The sequence below is a fragment of the Neopelma chrysocephalum genome, unplaced genomic scaffold (genome assembly GCF_003984885.1).
Source record: "Neopelma chrysocephalum unplaced genomic scaffold, ASM398488v2 Primary Assembly neopelma1_74, whole genome shotgun sequence".
Lineage (NCBI taxonomy): Eukaryota > Metazoa > Chordata > Aves > Passeriformes > Pipridae > Neopelma > Neopelma chrysocephalum.
Genome location: NW_020897735.1, coordinates 4,899,486 through 4,915,050, shown reverse-complemented (window position 1 = coordinate 4,915,050; position 15,565 = coordinate 4,899,486). Strand labels below are relative to the sequence as shown.

Sequence of the window (15,565 nt, the reverse complement as noted above, 5' to 3'; positions counted from 1 at the left end):
GTGCCCGCGCCGCCATGTTTGTGCGGGGCACGGCCCTCCCTGCCCACACAGCGGGGGAGCGGAGGCGAGCGGGGGCGCGGAGGGGCGAGCAAGAGGATCCTCCTCAGCAGCGCGGGGAGAAAGCAGCTTAGAGAGGGGCCGCGACACCGTCCGCGGCGCTCCCCCCTCTCGCAGCATCACCCTGCCCTTCTCCAAGATGGCGGCGCGGGCTTCGCCCCGCTCCAAGATGGCGTTGGGGCGGCCCCGCCCCGCGGTGGCGGAGCGGGGCGGCGGTGCCGGGGGCAGCCGCGGTGTCCTTGCTGCGGGCCGGGGGCCCGGGGCGCGGGGCCATGCTCGCCTTGGTGGCCAGGGCTGCGGTAAGGGCGGCACGGGAGGGGCGGCTTGGGTGGCAGCCGGGGCGGGAGGTGGCAGCCGGGTCCGTGCGGGGCCTTTCCCGGGGCAGGCGGTGGCTCCGGGCAGTGCCGCTGTTGGGGCTGGCCCCGCGCCCCAGCCGGGGCACAGGCGCGGGTGAGTCCCGGTCAGGGCCGTAGGGCGGATGTCCCGCGGTGTGAACAGAGTGGGAGGGTCGGTCCCAGCTCCCGCAGCCCCCTTGGTGCGGGGCAGGGGCGCTGCCCGGCTCAGTCCCCCCGGGCCGGTCGGTTCCTCCCCGTGCCCGGCGGCAGCGTGAGCGGTTGGGCTGTCCGGGATGGAAATCACGGAATCACAGGGTAGTTAGAGTTGGCAGGGACCTCTGGAGATCCCCAGGCAGGGTCACCTGGAGCAGGTGACACCGGAACGGGCCCAGGTGGGTTTGGAATGTCACTGGAGAGGGAGACTCCACGCCCTCCCTGGGCACTGTTCCAGTGCTCTCTAGAAAGAAGTTCTTCCTCACGTTGGCGTGAAACTCCTTGTGTTTTACTTTATGGCCATTGCTCCTCGTCCTGTTGCTGGGCACCATGGAAAAAAGTCTGGCACCATCCCCTTGCATGAGGATGATTAGTGAGATCCCCTCTCAGCCTTCCCTTCTCCCAACTAAACAGGCCCAGCTCCCCCAGCCTCTCCTCATAAAAAGATGCTCAAGTCCCTTAATCGTATTTGTGGCCCCTGCTGGACCCCATCCAGTAGCTCCTTGTCTTTTCTGTACTGAGGTGTCCCATTGGGGCTGGACAGCACGAAGGGGCCGGGCTTGGGAACTGCTTATTGCAAACCCTGTCAGGTCCCGGGAGGAGGAGGCAGAGCAGCAGGAGAGCAGCTACAGGATGGATCCACTCCCGGGGTTACTGAGGGCCCAGGCAGGGCTGGTTGTCTCTGGGCTTGAGGGAGTCTCCAGCTTCTTATTTAAAAATAAAAGACGAAGACAAACCTCTGACATCTGACACTCAAATGCTGTGGCCGTGCTGAGAATCAGACACAGCTCTGAAATTCCTCCTGCCCCCCAGCCCCTGGCTGCAGGTGGATTTCCTTTCCCACCAGCTTTGCAGGCTCTGGCAAAGGTCATCTGCCATGCTTGGACGTGGCTGGGGAGCAATGCCAGCCCACGGGCTGGCCCTGTCTGCACACCCTGTTCTGCTGGTGTTCGTTTTCCTGGTGCTTTTGTGGGGAGGTGGGCTGTTCTGTTTGCTGCCAGCTGCCTCCTCTGCTCAGCTGTGAAGGCTGTTCCTCCTCCCACCAAACACTTTGGAGTTTAACTCCAGACTGCACAAGCAGGGGACATAAAAGAGGGAAGATGCAAATGCATTCCACATTTTAACATGCAGTGGCTTCAGTTAGTTTGGTTTGGGATTTTTGTTGTTACCCCAGGGGAAAATCTGAAAATGTGTGTTTGCAGTCATTGTTCTTGAGCTGAGCTCTGCAGACTTGCTTGCTTGTTAGCCCCTCAGTTCATTAGAGAGACAGGAAGGAGAGGCTGACAGTCCTTGTGGCTGCATGAGTCTCTCATTGCCCTGCTGTGGAGAAAAGTTTTGGGTTTGGGGGTATTTTTTTTTAAAGGTTGACAAGCCAGAACTCTCCAAAGTCTCAGCTTGCAATAATGCCCACACATGCATGGGGAGTGAGGGCAGTTAAGATACTTCCTTTAGTCCAAACTGAGTTTGCCCCCATCTCCAACTAATCCTACACTACCACCCGTGAGGCTGGGTCACTGCCCTCACCTGACACCCTCTGGCCACCTTTGCCTGACTAAAGGGACTGAATTGCCCACCCCCCACAGAAGGGCTCCCTGCAGCTTGTCCCTTCCAGTGCCAGCCCTCGGTGCCACCTGCTTCCAGGACATAAACCAGGGGCTCTCCTCGTGTCCAGGCACCTCTCACAACAGCTGCAGTAGTTTCACCATCCATGCAGAGGCTGAGGGAACAACATTCCCAGTGCCGTCACTTCTGCCGTGGCTGGAGCCCAGAGCTGTTGATCAGAGAGACTGCCCACAGTTATTGATCAGCACTGCCAGGCAGTGTCTGCCAGGGCTGCCCAGAGAGGCACCTCCAGGGCAGTTGTCGCAACCTTGGTTTGATTATTCCCGTCCCTTCCCGGGGCTGTGCCAGCCCCTGAGCCCTCTGATCGGAGCAGTCATGTGGCACTTGGCTAATAAGGTGACGCCCTGCACGGGCAGCACATTGTCAGGTGGAAGAGGAGACCCAGACAGGCCGAGGGAGAGGTTTACGGTCTTTTCTGTCCTCCCAGCCATGGATAGGAAGCAGGAGCAAGTAGAGAAGGTACAGTATGCCCACACTTCCATGATTAACACCCTTCTCTCCTTCCCAGCCCTGCTCTTCTTTCCTGCCTCAGTAATTCCTCCTTTTCCTGTTTTTCTCCTTCCTTCTCCAAACCTTGGTCTCACAGCCTTTGCCAGGTCCCACAAAGAGCACAGGGCATCTTCCCTGGGGACTTTGTCACCTTGCAGATTTAGATCTTTCTTTCTTCTTCTCTGTGCTTAACTGCTGGGAGGAGGTGTGGGGACAGCTATTTTCATGGTTTTGAAAACGAAAGGGATTGTTCTCTCTGGCTTTGCATCCTCAGTACACTGACAATGCAAAGTCCAGAGTCCTGCAGGAGTGTCTGATTCAGTAGATCCAATGGAGAGGGAGATGCAGAGGGAACTGGAAACCTTTAGAGTACAATTTAAACATCTTCAAGCTGAAGGATGTTCATCCTGTTCACCCAAGAGGATGTTGTTATTCCTCTGGGGGAAAACTGGCAGGTTCATTTCCCAGATAGCACTTGGGTTTGCTCTGTTTCATTTCTCTGCCCAGGGAAATGGTTGGTGCTTTCTGAGGCTTTTGCTCCCACACGACCCCAGGAGCCTGTTGGCATCACCCACAATTTCCTGTACAGTCAGAGAAAAAGCATTTTAATCCTGCCCTGAACTTAGCTAAATTCTGCCTCCTCAGAGCCAAAAGAATAGTTTGGTTTGGCACGAGGGTTCTGTTTAACTTTTTAGCCTTCTGCTGTTGTAAGAAACTCTGAAAGTTTCTGACAGTTCATAAGATGATTATTTCTTTCACAACTTTCTTCCCACTTACCATGGGATGGAAGGGTTTGACTTTGTCAAACACATGGAGACTCTCAGCTGGAAGGTGCCCAGTGTGGGAGATTAACCCAGCAGCATTTTCTCAGAGGAGCTGAGAATCAGAGTCTTGGGAGATGGAGTTCCTCTTTTGCAGCTCTCCTGGGTGCCCTGCACCCTCTCCAGCAAACAGCCGTGCTCTGCTCCCAGGCTGGGACACCTGTGTGCCTGTGGAGAGGCTGGGATGGAGATTCCCAGATCCAGGTTATTTGCTGGCTCGTGCCCACCAGGGGGAAGTTTTGTCTCGACACTTGCTCTGTGCTTTGCAGGCCAGGCCCTGTGGCCTGCTGAAGCCGACAGCGTCTCTAGGCAAGATCCTGGGCAGATTCCAGCTCCACCAGGAAGCACTGCCCCCCCTGCCCGTGCCACCACTCCAGCAGACCCTGGACAGGTACCTGCTGACCCTGCAGCCCATCGTGAGCCAGGAGGAGCTGAACCACACGCAGGAGCTGGTGGCCGAGTTCCGCAAGCCGGGAGGCGTCGGGGAGAGGCTGCAGAAGGGCCTGGAGAAAAGAGCCAAGAAAACAGAGAACTGGGTAGGTCGGGACTGTCCCCAGCTCTGGGGAGGGAGGGTGGAGGGCTGATGGGCACCTCTCCCATGTCTTAGCTGGGTCCACTGGCACCTGTGTTTTAATGGCATCACCTTCGTGACCAGGTTGTTGCTGACCTCCCTGAGCTCCTCAGCACGACTTGGGTGAGCAGAGAGGTTTATGGCAGGACAGGGAGTTGCTGGCCCTGCCTGTGGCTGCTGAAGGCTCTGTCAGCATCATGCAGGTGCCCCAAGAAGCTGAAGGAAACCCTCTACTAGAGCCCTGCCTTAAGAACCTTCCCTGCCTTGCTCAAATTGCCCTCTCCCCTTCCCACCTGCAAAGCAGAAACCCCAAACAGTTTGTTTGTAAAGTGTGGGGCCGGGTGCTGAGACCTGTGAGCCAGGCTCAGGTCAAACAGCAGCTCATCCCTGCACGTTGTGTTTCTCCATCCCAGCTCTCAGACTGGTGGCTGAAGACGGCTTACCTGGAATATCGCCTGCCAGTTGTGGTCCACTCCAGCCCAGGTGTGGTTTTACCCAAGCAGGATTTTCTGGATCGACAGGGTCAGCTCAGGTAAAGTCCTTTTCTCCTTTCCCTTAGGTTACAGGTGGGATAAGCTTTCTGTGCTGGACAAGGATGAGGATGTTCAGGCTGATTGGGAAAGTAATTATCATGTGGTCCCCAAGTCTGAGCTGTCTGTGCTGTGCAAGAGGACTCCAAGGGCAAGGCTGCCAGGCTGTAAGGAAACTCCTGGTTGCACCAGGCTAAATATTTAATTAGGAGAGAAAACCAAAGAGTCCAGTGGTTCAGGTATTAAGCAGGGACTAAACACCTACATTTAGGTCTTTGCTCTAGCACAGATCTTCATTGCAAGATGGTCAAATCACTGGCTGGAGGCATTGTGAGGATGTATCTGAACCACTAAGATTGTGTGTGCATTTAAAGGAGCCATAAAAAGTAGCCCAGGCATGTAAGGGAGATTATCCAGGAATGCCTCTGGAATTTTCTGGTTTATAGGGATGAGGGAACTCTATTGTGTTGTTTCACTTGTGATTTATGGTTTGGAAAAACTTCACAGTGACCAGCCTCTCCACTCCAAGCCTTTCCTTGCAATCAGACCTTGCCATGCCCTCTCTTCCTTGTGGGCTCCCTTTAATTTTTAACCACTGCTATGAGTGTGTTGAATCCACCTTTCCAAACTTTAGCACTGACCTTTACACAGTTACCTTTGCCACAGTTATCAGCCAGCACTGCCCTGGAGATCAAAAGTAACAGCCAGGGGATCAGTGAGGAACAAATCCTCCCTCCCACCCCCGTGATACACCTGAACAGAGTGCAGAGGATAAACCTTACGACAGTGCAAGAGTACACAAACATCTTTGAAAGCTCTGTCATGTTATTCCTTCTTAAGTTGTCCCAATAGCAGGTAAGATCTGGAGAACTGCCAGTGCCCCAACTAGTGGAATTGAGAAGCTGCATAAGAATCTGGGCTCCCCTGTAAAACTACAATCTAAATGTGTGTTTGGGTAGTTTGTGGCCGTACAAAGAAGTTGTAGAAAGAAGTGCAACTTCAGACTAAAGCTTCAGAAACCAAAAGGCAAATTTAGAAAGTGGTGGTTCTCCACTCCTTAATCTGGCAACACTGCTGTCTGAAAATGAGTCAACCAACTTATCCTCGAGCCCAAACTCTGCTCCCAGGCTGTTCAATCTCAGAAAAGGAACATAGGCTCTCTCACTGGTGTTTCCCTCAGGTTTTACAATTAGGCAGTGAAATTTTCATTGTAAACTATTTTGCAGGATGTCTCATTTAACAGTTCTTGGAGTTGTGTCCTTTGGTCTTTCCTAGGGCTGGGTGGGCTGAGCCATCTGAGAGGACACAGCCTGCAAATGCCAAATGCTGGCACCACCTGACCACAACCTCTTGTCCCAGTGACCCCCTACCTCCTTTCCCCCATGGATGGGTGGGAGCTCCCAGGTCAGAGAAGGCTAATCTTGTCACAGCCCTGCTGGCACTGGCAGTGTTCACGTGATCCTGGTAAACACAACACCTCAGTGTCCACATGCCTTTGTTTCAGAGCCCTCAGTGCCAGAGGAAGGTTCTTCAGAGTTGCATGAGCAGCAGGATGTTCACTGGGTAGAAGCAGTGATGAGTCTTGGATGCAGGGAGAAACTTCTGTGATTTGGCTTGACACTCCAAGGTGGCCCCTGGCCAGGAAAGGGCAGAAATCCCCTTCTCTTAGTGCTGTTTTAATGCTGAGATTCAGAACTCCGACGTGATAAAATCCTCACACATCAGTTACAAACGCTGCTGTTAGAGGGTCATCTGGACTGAATCCTGCTTTAAGTTGTCCAGCATTCCTTGGTTATACAGTAAGATATGTAAAAAAAGTGCCACATGGTAGGACCACCTAGGTACCTCAAATCACAGCCCAGAGTGGTTGTATCAGTGAACCAGAGATGGGCACAACAGGGGCTTGGCAGAAAGGCTGAGCTTTCTAAGGAGCAGAGAGCAGCTCTGCTAATCCTCCTCTGCTCATCCCTCAGCCCCAGATGGTCTGTGCTTGAATCTCAGATTGTTACATTTGATATTTTTCCAGGTTTGCTGCCAAGCTGATCGAGGGCATCCTGGATTTCAAGTCCATGATTGACAAGTGAGTTATTGACCCTCCTGACTGCTCACACGTTCCTTCCTGTCATAGTGAGGCTGAGCCTCGTCCATAAATCTCCCTTCCAAATAGAAAGAGAAGACAGCGCATATTTGAAAAGAGATATTGTAATCCCCAGCACTGCTCACTGCCAGTGTCACTACTGCTGGAAAAAAAGCAAACTTACTTTTCTTTCTTCATGTTCTTTGTTTACCTTAATGCTTTCATTGGCACACGAACGTGCTTGGAGGGAGCGAGACCGACTGCCAGTCCTGTGGAGCTTCGTCCTTCTGTTTGCTCACAGGACAAGCTACAGCTCAGGCAGCAGGAATCTGTTTCTCTCATTTTGGGTTCCTGGTGTTTCTCATCTCCCAGCCAGACAGGATGAGCTCTAGAGAAATTTGTGCTTCCCTTACCCTTTTTCTTTTAGTCACCGACAAATCTCTGCTGAACATGTCATATTTAAAGTCCAAAAATATGTTTACCAGCACCAAAAGTTAAACAAGGTTCAGGGCTAGCTGTGAAAAGGGTAGTTGGAATATGGCTGCTAAAGTGAGTGATTGACCCCAGCCTAGTTCAAGTCATATCAGTACATGAGACACTCATCACTCAAAACTACAGCCATGGAGTAGGTCCAGAGATTTCTCTGGTGTCACAGAGAGGACGGTGCTTTTTCCTTCCCAAATGGAAGGCCAGCAAACAGACATTTTTTGTAGCCCCTACTAAGAAAGCTGGTAGGAATGGGGAAGCACAGCCCCTTTTTTTATCCCACCAGCACCTTTAGGTCTTGCTGGAGTGACAGCAGCAGCAGAGCTGAGCCTGTGCCCTGTGGGGAGCACAGACCTGCTCACACTGGTCTGTTTTCTCTCTCCCTCCCTCCTTACCTTGCTGTGTCTCCAGTGAGACCCTTCCAGTGGAGTACATGGGTGGGAAGCCCCTCTGCATGAACCAGTACTACCAGATCCTCTCATCCTGCCGCATTCCCGGGCCCAAGCGGGACTCCATTGTCAACTATGCCAAAGGCAACAAGCAGTCCAGGCACATCACAGTGGTTCACAACTTCCAGGTATGGCAGCTCCTGAGCTTTCAAAGTGTCCCTTTCAGCTAGTTGTAATCCAGAAAGGGAATGAGAGAAAGTCTCTGCCCACAAGGTTTGCCTCACCTGGGAGTCATTCCTGCTCACTTTATCCTCTTTGGCCAGCAAGGCCAACAGCTGGAATTGCCATGTGTGAGCAACAGACTGCGAGGCAAAAAAATGCTCTCTTCCTCTGCTTTTTGTCCCTGAAATTCCCATCTCTCAAAGCCTAGAGATTATGCCTGGAATTGGAAACTGCAAGTGGAAATTGGATAACAAACCCTCCCACCTCAGCTTGGTCTCAGAAACAGGAATTCCTCATGTGTTTTGGCTCTCATTACTATGGTTTCTGAGCTTCTTAAAACCGGGACTGTATTTATGCCCTGCAAGGGAAGCTGGACTTGGGTTTCTCAATTCTGAGTATCCTTCAAAGTTCTGCTTAAAGCTGAGTTCTTAGGTCAGGTCTTACCTTCTGAAAGTAGCTGTTGCCTGTTTTTTGGGTCTGGACAATAACAAGCTTCTCTCATTCCCTCTGTCCTTGTCCACTCTTCTCACCATCCAGTTCTTTGAGCTGGATGTTTACAACAGTGATGGATCTCCCCTGACCGCCGAGCAGCTCTTCATCCAGCTGGAGAAGATATGGAACACCTCCCTCCAAACAAACAAAGAACCTATTGGGATCCTCACCACCAACCACCGAAACAGCTGGGCAAAAGCCTACAACAACCTCCTGAAAGGTCTGTAGAGCCCCTAACACACAAGTGCTAACAAACACTGCAGATCCTTGAGCTGCCAACCTCACCACTGTGCTCTGCTCAGAAATTTGGAAGCTTGTTCTTGACAGGCGACATGAGGTTTTCACCTGAAAGAGCAATCAAAGCAAGGTCTGAAGCTTGGTTTGTTAGACCTGAAATCCCAGAGTTTGTTGCCTTGCACATGTAAACAATGTGAAAAAAGGAGGGTGAATGCAGCAGGTTCACACCTATAATAGCTGTGTACACCCCCACTGGATTCCAACACCGGGTCCTCCAAACCTGCTCTTTCAACAAGGTTTTCAACTCCCCTTCCTTACTGGCGGTTCCTTTCTCTCCCAGACAAGACCAACAAGGAGTCTGTGCGTGCCATTGAGAAGAGCATCTGCACTGTGTGCCTCGATGCCCCCATGCCCCGGGTGTCTGAGGACATCTACAACAGCCGCGTGGCCGCGCAGATGCTGCACGGCGGCGGCAGCCGCTGGAACAGCGGCAACCGCTGGTTCGACAAGACCCTGCAGGTAAGTGCTGGTGCTCCAAAGGTGCTGCAGCCCTGGGTCTGCAGATGTTTTCTCCTGAGACTACAAAGGTCCAAGAAATCCCTTATGCAGGCGAGTTTTCCTGCTGTCAAGAGGGTAGGAAAATAAGGCAGACGAGGTGTGGTGGCTGACAGTGCGAGATCCTGTGGTTCCCCTTGCAGTCACCAGCACTCTGCTGCCTCAGGGATTTGTTTCTTCTACTGCCTCTGCCCACGCTTACTCAGTGCAGCAGGTCTTTGTGTTCCTTATAAATCAATTTTCTGCCTGCGGTGAACAATTCCTTGTCTGCTCAGAGGCAGCCCAAACGATGGGAGGTCTGTTCCTTGGATCTCCTCCAGACTTGTCACTTTTCCTGGTTCTGCCAGGAGCTGCCCAGTGGCATTTTGTTTTGTTTTCTCAAACATAAGCTGCCATCCCACAGCATCCCTCTGATCTTTTCTCCATTCAGTCTTGTCAAGAGCCTTCAACAGCAGCTGCTATTGGAGCTTTTCCTTCATTAGTTGGTATATCCTGGCTCGTGGATTGTAGCAATGGTGCTTTAGAAGATTCTTCTTGTACTTGCTGAACTGTTCATAATGTTTTCAGCTGTTTTGTTCCTATTTAGAATTCTTCACCGATGGGATAAAATTTAGATGTTGCTGCTAATTGAAAAGGATAAGCTATTAGATAATGTTATTCCTGTTGTGCTTCTCTCCCAGTTCATCATTGCTGAAGATGGCTCCTGTGGTCTCGTGTATGAACACGCTCCCTCTGAAGGTCCTCCCATCGTTGCTCTTCTGGATCATGTCGTGGAGTTCACGTGAGTCCTGCATCCCCTGCTCTTCCTCACTGTTGGGAACAGGTTCTAAACCACCTGCTCCCCAGGAACATTCCTCTTCACAGCTCACTCTCCAGGAATCTGTTCTGGAGGAAGGGTGGTGGGATGCTAATTAGGTATTGCAGTTCTTGTATCCATGAGGAGAACTGAGTGGCCAAGCTACTCTGGTAGAACTGCTTCCACTCTTGGGGAATTGCACTAACTTGAGCCAGGGAGAGGTGTTTGTTTCTTCTTTTGGGCAGAAGGCACAGAAGACATTTCATTCACACCCTTCGTAAAACACTGTATTGGCACTGTGAGGAATTTTTCACACTGTAACCAATGTCACAAGGTGTTAGGGAAGATCTCCTGTGCATTTCTATTCAGGCTCTGGTGTTCAAGCTGAGCCTTATGTCAAAGGTCTGATCAAACAGAACCATTTCTCTGTGCAGGAAGAAACCCGAGAAGGGCAGATCACCAACGGTTCCTCTGCCAATGCCCAAAAAGCTGCGGTTTAACATCACCCCAGAAATCAAGAATGACATAGAGAACGCAAAGCAAAACCTCAACATGTGAGTATGAAGCAGTGGAGAGGTCAGTGAGTGACTGGGGGAGTAATTCATGTCCCCTTTGGAGGATGTCAGTGGTTTAAATGAGGCTTTCCCTGCTGCAGCCAGGGAGTGTTCCCAGGGATTTCTGGGGTCAGCAGCGCTGAATTGAGCTGAAAAGTACTAAAGCCACCTGCCAGGAATAAAGTCAAAGGTGCTGAAAAAGGGCAATTACTGATCCATCCCATTTGCTAAGAATGACCTAGACTTTACTGGATCCAATTGGGAATACTGGAGCATAAACACACACAAGCCCATCTGAGCTGGTGAAGATTTTCAGCAGTGGCCAAATAAATCTTACCTCTGTGGTGCTGGCCAAAGAAATCTGTGTGTGGTGGAGCTCTCTGTCCCTGCATAGGTCAGATCCACATGGCCTGTTCCCTCTGAGCCTTGTGGAAGCAAATCCACTCCTCTATGTTACAAGAACAAACAACAGGCAAAGAAACACTTTTTCTTTCCTTGCAGAATGGTCGAAGACCTGGATATCAAAGTCATGGTCTTTCATCACTTTGGGAAAGGCTTCCCCAAGTCAGAGAAGATAAGCCCTGATGCTTTTATCCAGCTGGCCTTGCAGCTGGCATACTACAGGTAAGGGCACCAGCAGGGAATTCCTCAACCTCCTCAAACACATGAGCTTGATAAAGGTGGCACAGAGAAGCCTCTGCAGGGCCTTTGCCCCAGGGCAGGCTCACTGCTGTGACTGTCCCCTCCACATCCAGGATGTACGGCCACTCCTGTGCCACGTACGAGAGCGCGTCGCTGAGGATGTTCCGCCTGGGCCGCACCGACACCATCCGCTCCACCTCTGTGGACTCCCTCAAGTTTGTGCAATCCATGGACAGCCCTGACAAATCGGTGAGGAACTTGGAGCGAGAGGACTCCGATCCTAAAAATAAAAGCCACTTACTTGGCTAACCCTGGGTCAGCTGGTTTCTGCTAAGGGGAACTGCACCCGTTACGAAATTGAGCCAAAACATAGCTTGAAATACGTATTTACAAATATAAAACCGTGGGTTTCATTTGGCTTTTCTTCTACATGTGCTGAAAGCCTGGGAAACAACACATGGATGTTTCTAATCCCACCAAAAAGTCCCTTCTAAAAGTCTGTTTGGCTACTCAGACTAAGTTCTGCTACTGATGGATGTACTCCATTCAGAATGAACAAACACAGCAAACCAAAACAATGTAAAAATTAAATCTAGTAAATATAAAAGTTAGTTTTGTACAGACACCCAAGACAGAAATGCCCTCCATCTTAGAGGAACAACCAAAATGAGGTTTTCCATTCTTGAAAAAAAATTTCATCTGTGTGTTCTCAGGACCAGGAGAAAGCAGACCTGCTGAGGAGAGCCACAAAGGCCCACAGGGAATACACAGACATGGTGAGTGTCCTCTGTGCAGCCAGACTTGGGGTTTTACCCAGCAAATGATGGTTCTGGGGAAAGAAAAGACCTTAAGAGCTTTCACTGCTGACACAGCAATATGGCTGTTGCAAAGGTCTAACTCTGAACTGACAGTGCTCTGAGGCCACAGAGTGAATCCTTTCTCTCCAGCTAGTGGGTTAAGTGTCCCTTGTGACTGACCTAAAGGACAGGATCACATATTACAATAGCTGCAGTTCTTACCATCATTGTTGCTCATAAATGCCGAAGTTGCACAAGGACCCCTTAAACCAGAGGGAATCCATGGGCAGGAACTGTAAGGTTGGTTCCAGTGGTGTTTAATTTCACAGTCCATACAATTAAGAATGACTATTGGTCCTAAAGGCAAGATCTAGTTTCCTTCCAACTTCCAACATGTAGAGATTTTTAGAAGTGTTCTTTTCTTTGTCCCAAAAAAATGGATAGTTTTGCTCACTGGCCTGCTGGACTGGCCTTTCATCTGCCCTTCCTTCCTTCCTTCCAGGCCATACGGGGCAATGCCATAGACCGGCACCTCCTCGGCCTGAAGCTCCAGGCTATTGAGGATCTCGTGAGCATGCCAGAGCTGTTCATGGACACAGCCTATGCTGTTGCAATGCACTTCAATCTCTCAACCAGCCAGGTAGGACAAAAGTGCTCTCTCTGCTTCTTTTCATGCTTTTCTTCTCCACGTTTCTTTCGTTCCTTTCTATTATAAACTAATCTTCATTTGGGGTCAGGAATTTTTAAGCCAGCTGCCAATCCCATAAAGGTGCAGATCTGACTTTACAGCTGCCACAGTCCCTCACAGCCTTGTAAAAACTAACCTAACCAAAGCCAGGATCACCAGAAGTGTTTGGTGTCTAAATGCAAGTGAGATCAATGAAGCCAGCTGCCAGGACAGCTTCATCTTATCTGCTGTGCTCTGATTCTTACTTGTGACTTACTACAAGTTTATCCTGGGGAGCAGCACTCCTTTGGAAATGCAGAGGAAGACACGTTGCTGCTAAACAGTAGGATCCAGCATGAGTGTGGTGGGAGGTGGGGCTGACCAGAGGCCCTTCTAGAGCACTTTAATGAGATGAGTTTCCTGCCGACAGAGCAGTTTGCATTTGATGGTTTCCCTTCTCTCTGACTGGTCAGAAGGTTTTAATCACACTGTCTCCACAGGTCCCAGCAAAGACAGATTGCGTGATGTGTTTTGGTCCCGTGGTTCCAGATGGCTATGGAATCTGCTACAACCCCATGGAAGAACACATCAACTTTGCAATTTCAGCCTTCAACAGCTGTGCCGACACAAACGCCGCCCGCATGGCACATTATCTGGAGAAGGCACTGCTAGACATGAGGAGCTTGCTCCAGGCTGCTCCCAAATCCAAACTGTAAGAGGCAAACATGATGCAAACCCCCCTTAGTTAAAGGGGCTATGCCTCATGCACTGAAGTTCCCAATTCCTCAGACAATAATTGAGAGAACAGCTGCCCCTGGAACCTAGGAAGGCTTCTATCATTTGCTTTCATCAAGAGGTTACACAACAGTCACCCACAGATACCAGACTCTGTAGTGAAACAGTGTCAAGCCAAAGTACAACTGACTGGTCCTCTCCTGTCAACGCAAAGTGCACCTTCCTGTCCTCAAAGAGGACTCAAATATGATTTTTACAAAACTTACTATAAAGGAATACAGAAAGCACAGTCCTTACCAGTATCTAAATCCATCTGGTGAGGAAGGTAGTTCTCCAGGAAAAGCAGGGAATGTTTATTGTGTGATGCAACTACTGTTAAGTCTTCCGAAGAGCGTCTTTCAAACTTGACTGAAGGTTTTTCTGCTGCTCCAGCAAAACTTCACCACTGAACTTTGGCAAGGGGAGAAAGAAGTTAAGCCAGAGCAGATCCAGCCTTGTTAGAGTGCACTGCACTACTCATCCCAGGCACTCCAACCAGTGTCTGCTTTACAGGAACGTTCCCTTCCCCTCGTTTTAGGACGCTGGGATCTCCCTTCTGTTGCACTGACCTTATTAACAACAGAACATGACTTGCTGCAAACTAAGGTGGTTTTTATTGGTGGCTTTGTTGTTGTTGCTCTGGGCTGTTTGTTAAGCTTGCTGCTGTGGTCCTGCCATTGATCTTCCAGCTCAGCCTAAAGCTTTTTCCCCCACAAAGCTTCTACGAAACTCCTCTCACATAGGTTTTGCCAGCTTTGGCTTCACATCTGCAGAGATGAGAAGAGATTGTCTATGCATTCAGCAGGACACTTGCTAAGCTTTGTACCTTTCTTTGGAACTGAGGAAAGGAAAAAGATGCTGACTCTGCCTACCAGCCATAAGGCCACGTGCCTCATCCCCTTCAGGACTCACATGTTTATACCTTGCTTTCAGAAACAGCCTTTTTGTGCACACTGTTATGCCTGAGCTGTGGACAAATAAGGACATTTCTGATCAGGAACTCCAAACATTCTTCCATTTCTGGCCCAGAGAGTTAAAATCTGGTAAGGGCCAAAGGAAAAACAGCTGCAGAATCACCCTTCTTTCACAACACTCTGCTTTTAACAAGGCAGAAAATCTTGAAAAGCAGGAAGCTGGGAACACGTGGACACTGTAGATGTTTGTGCACTGTGGCAGCCACTGTTCCTGCAGTATCAGCACCTTTCCTGCCACTCTTAGGAGTTATTTCTTACTGAAATATTACTCCAATTTGTGTCAGCTTTATTCTGTAAGAGAATGATCTCACGATCATGTTTTCATGTTCAGCTGACAAACTTGAGGCAGTAAAAGATTATATATGAACATTAACATACAATGGTAGCATAGGAACTACTTCCAACCAATCCTGCTAGAATCCAAGTTCCTGACTACACTTTCATTTAGTAAAACTGTATGGTAATAAGGAATTCTAGTGCTGTGTCTGCAACAGGAATTCTGTATTTAAATTGCACACCCTTCAAGATATGTCTGCTGGGACATCATCACAGACAAGAAGCATTAGGAGTGTGAGGGCCTGTTTTTTTAACAGGGAAATAATTGCAAGGGACATGATCAAAGTGCCTTGGTGAACAAAAATGAAGAAATTTGCACTAAAGCTGTTTAAAAGAAAAAAAAAATCATTCTAATTTCTTTCTCGAAAGACAAGCCAATGCTTTGGCATTTTTTTCCTGAAAGGATGTTATTTCAAAGCTTCTATCTTATACTTAAACAAACCTTAAAAAAGAAAATTTAACTGAAACTCACCTGCACAGCCAGTGATTGTATAAACTGTCACTTTTACATCATCTACATGGGTTTAGTTGATCTTTTAGAAGAATCCTGAATGGAGTGAGACAGCCTCAAGATACGAATAGGAGCACTACAAACCTGCAAGCACACACCTCTCTGCTCTGTCAACTCCTCTGTATCAATCAGACAGAAAACTGCAAGAGGATAACTCGGTATTATCAAACTCTAAGTGATTGTGTAAATAACTACAGAAAAGATCAAACCTTACCGGAATTACATCTGGGTTTATGGAGCCTTTTACATGGTAAAAATACTCTTTTGCCAAAGTAATCCTGCCCCCATACTGAATCAGCCTCTGTTGCCAGGGGATGAGTTATTTTTCCATGTCTGCAATGCCTTCAAGCACAAGTAGTGCCACTGAAGTATTTGAGACTGGCCCTTTTCACTGCTGTCTCAAAGGGGGAAGGCTCT

The 15,565-nt window shown here is 49.6% G+C and overlaps 1 protein-coding gene across 1 annotated transcript; it reads left to right on the top strand.

Annotated features, from left to right (window-relative positions):
- The first annotated feature begins 181 nt into the window (after window positions 1-181).
- Window positions 182-13,932, top strand: CRAT (carnitine O-acetyltransferase). Its single transcript, XM_027687399.1, is given in 16 exon segments — window positions 182-286; window positions 289-356; window positions 2,585-2,687; window positions 3,808-4,074; window positions 4,523-4,641; window positions 6,666-6,719; window positions 7,614-7,779; window positions 8,351-8,525; window positions 8,883-9,061; window positions 9,778-9,878; window positions 10,328-10,447; window positions 10,949-11,071; window positions 11,203-11,338; window positions 11,803-11,865; window positions 12,389-12,526; window positions 13,054-13,932. Coding segments are annotated over 16 exon segments (2,118 nt in total). The 5' UTR covers window positions 182-196; the 3' UTR covers window positions 13,270-13,932.
- Window positions 13,933-15,565: the final 1,633 nt, after the last annotated feature.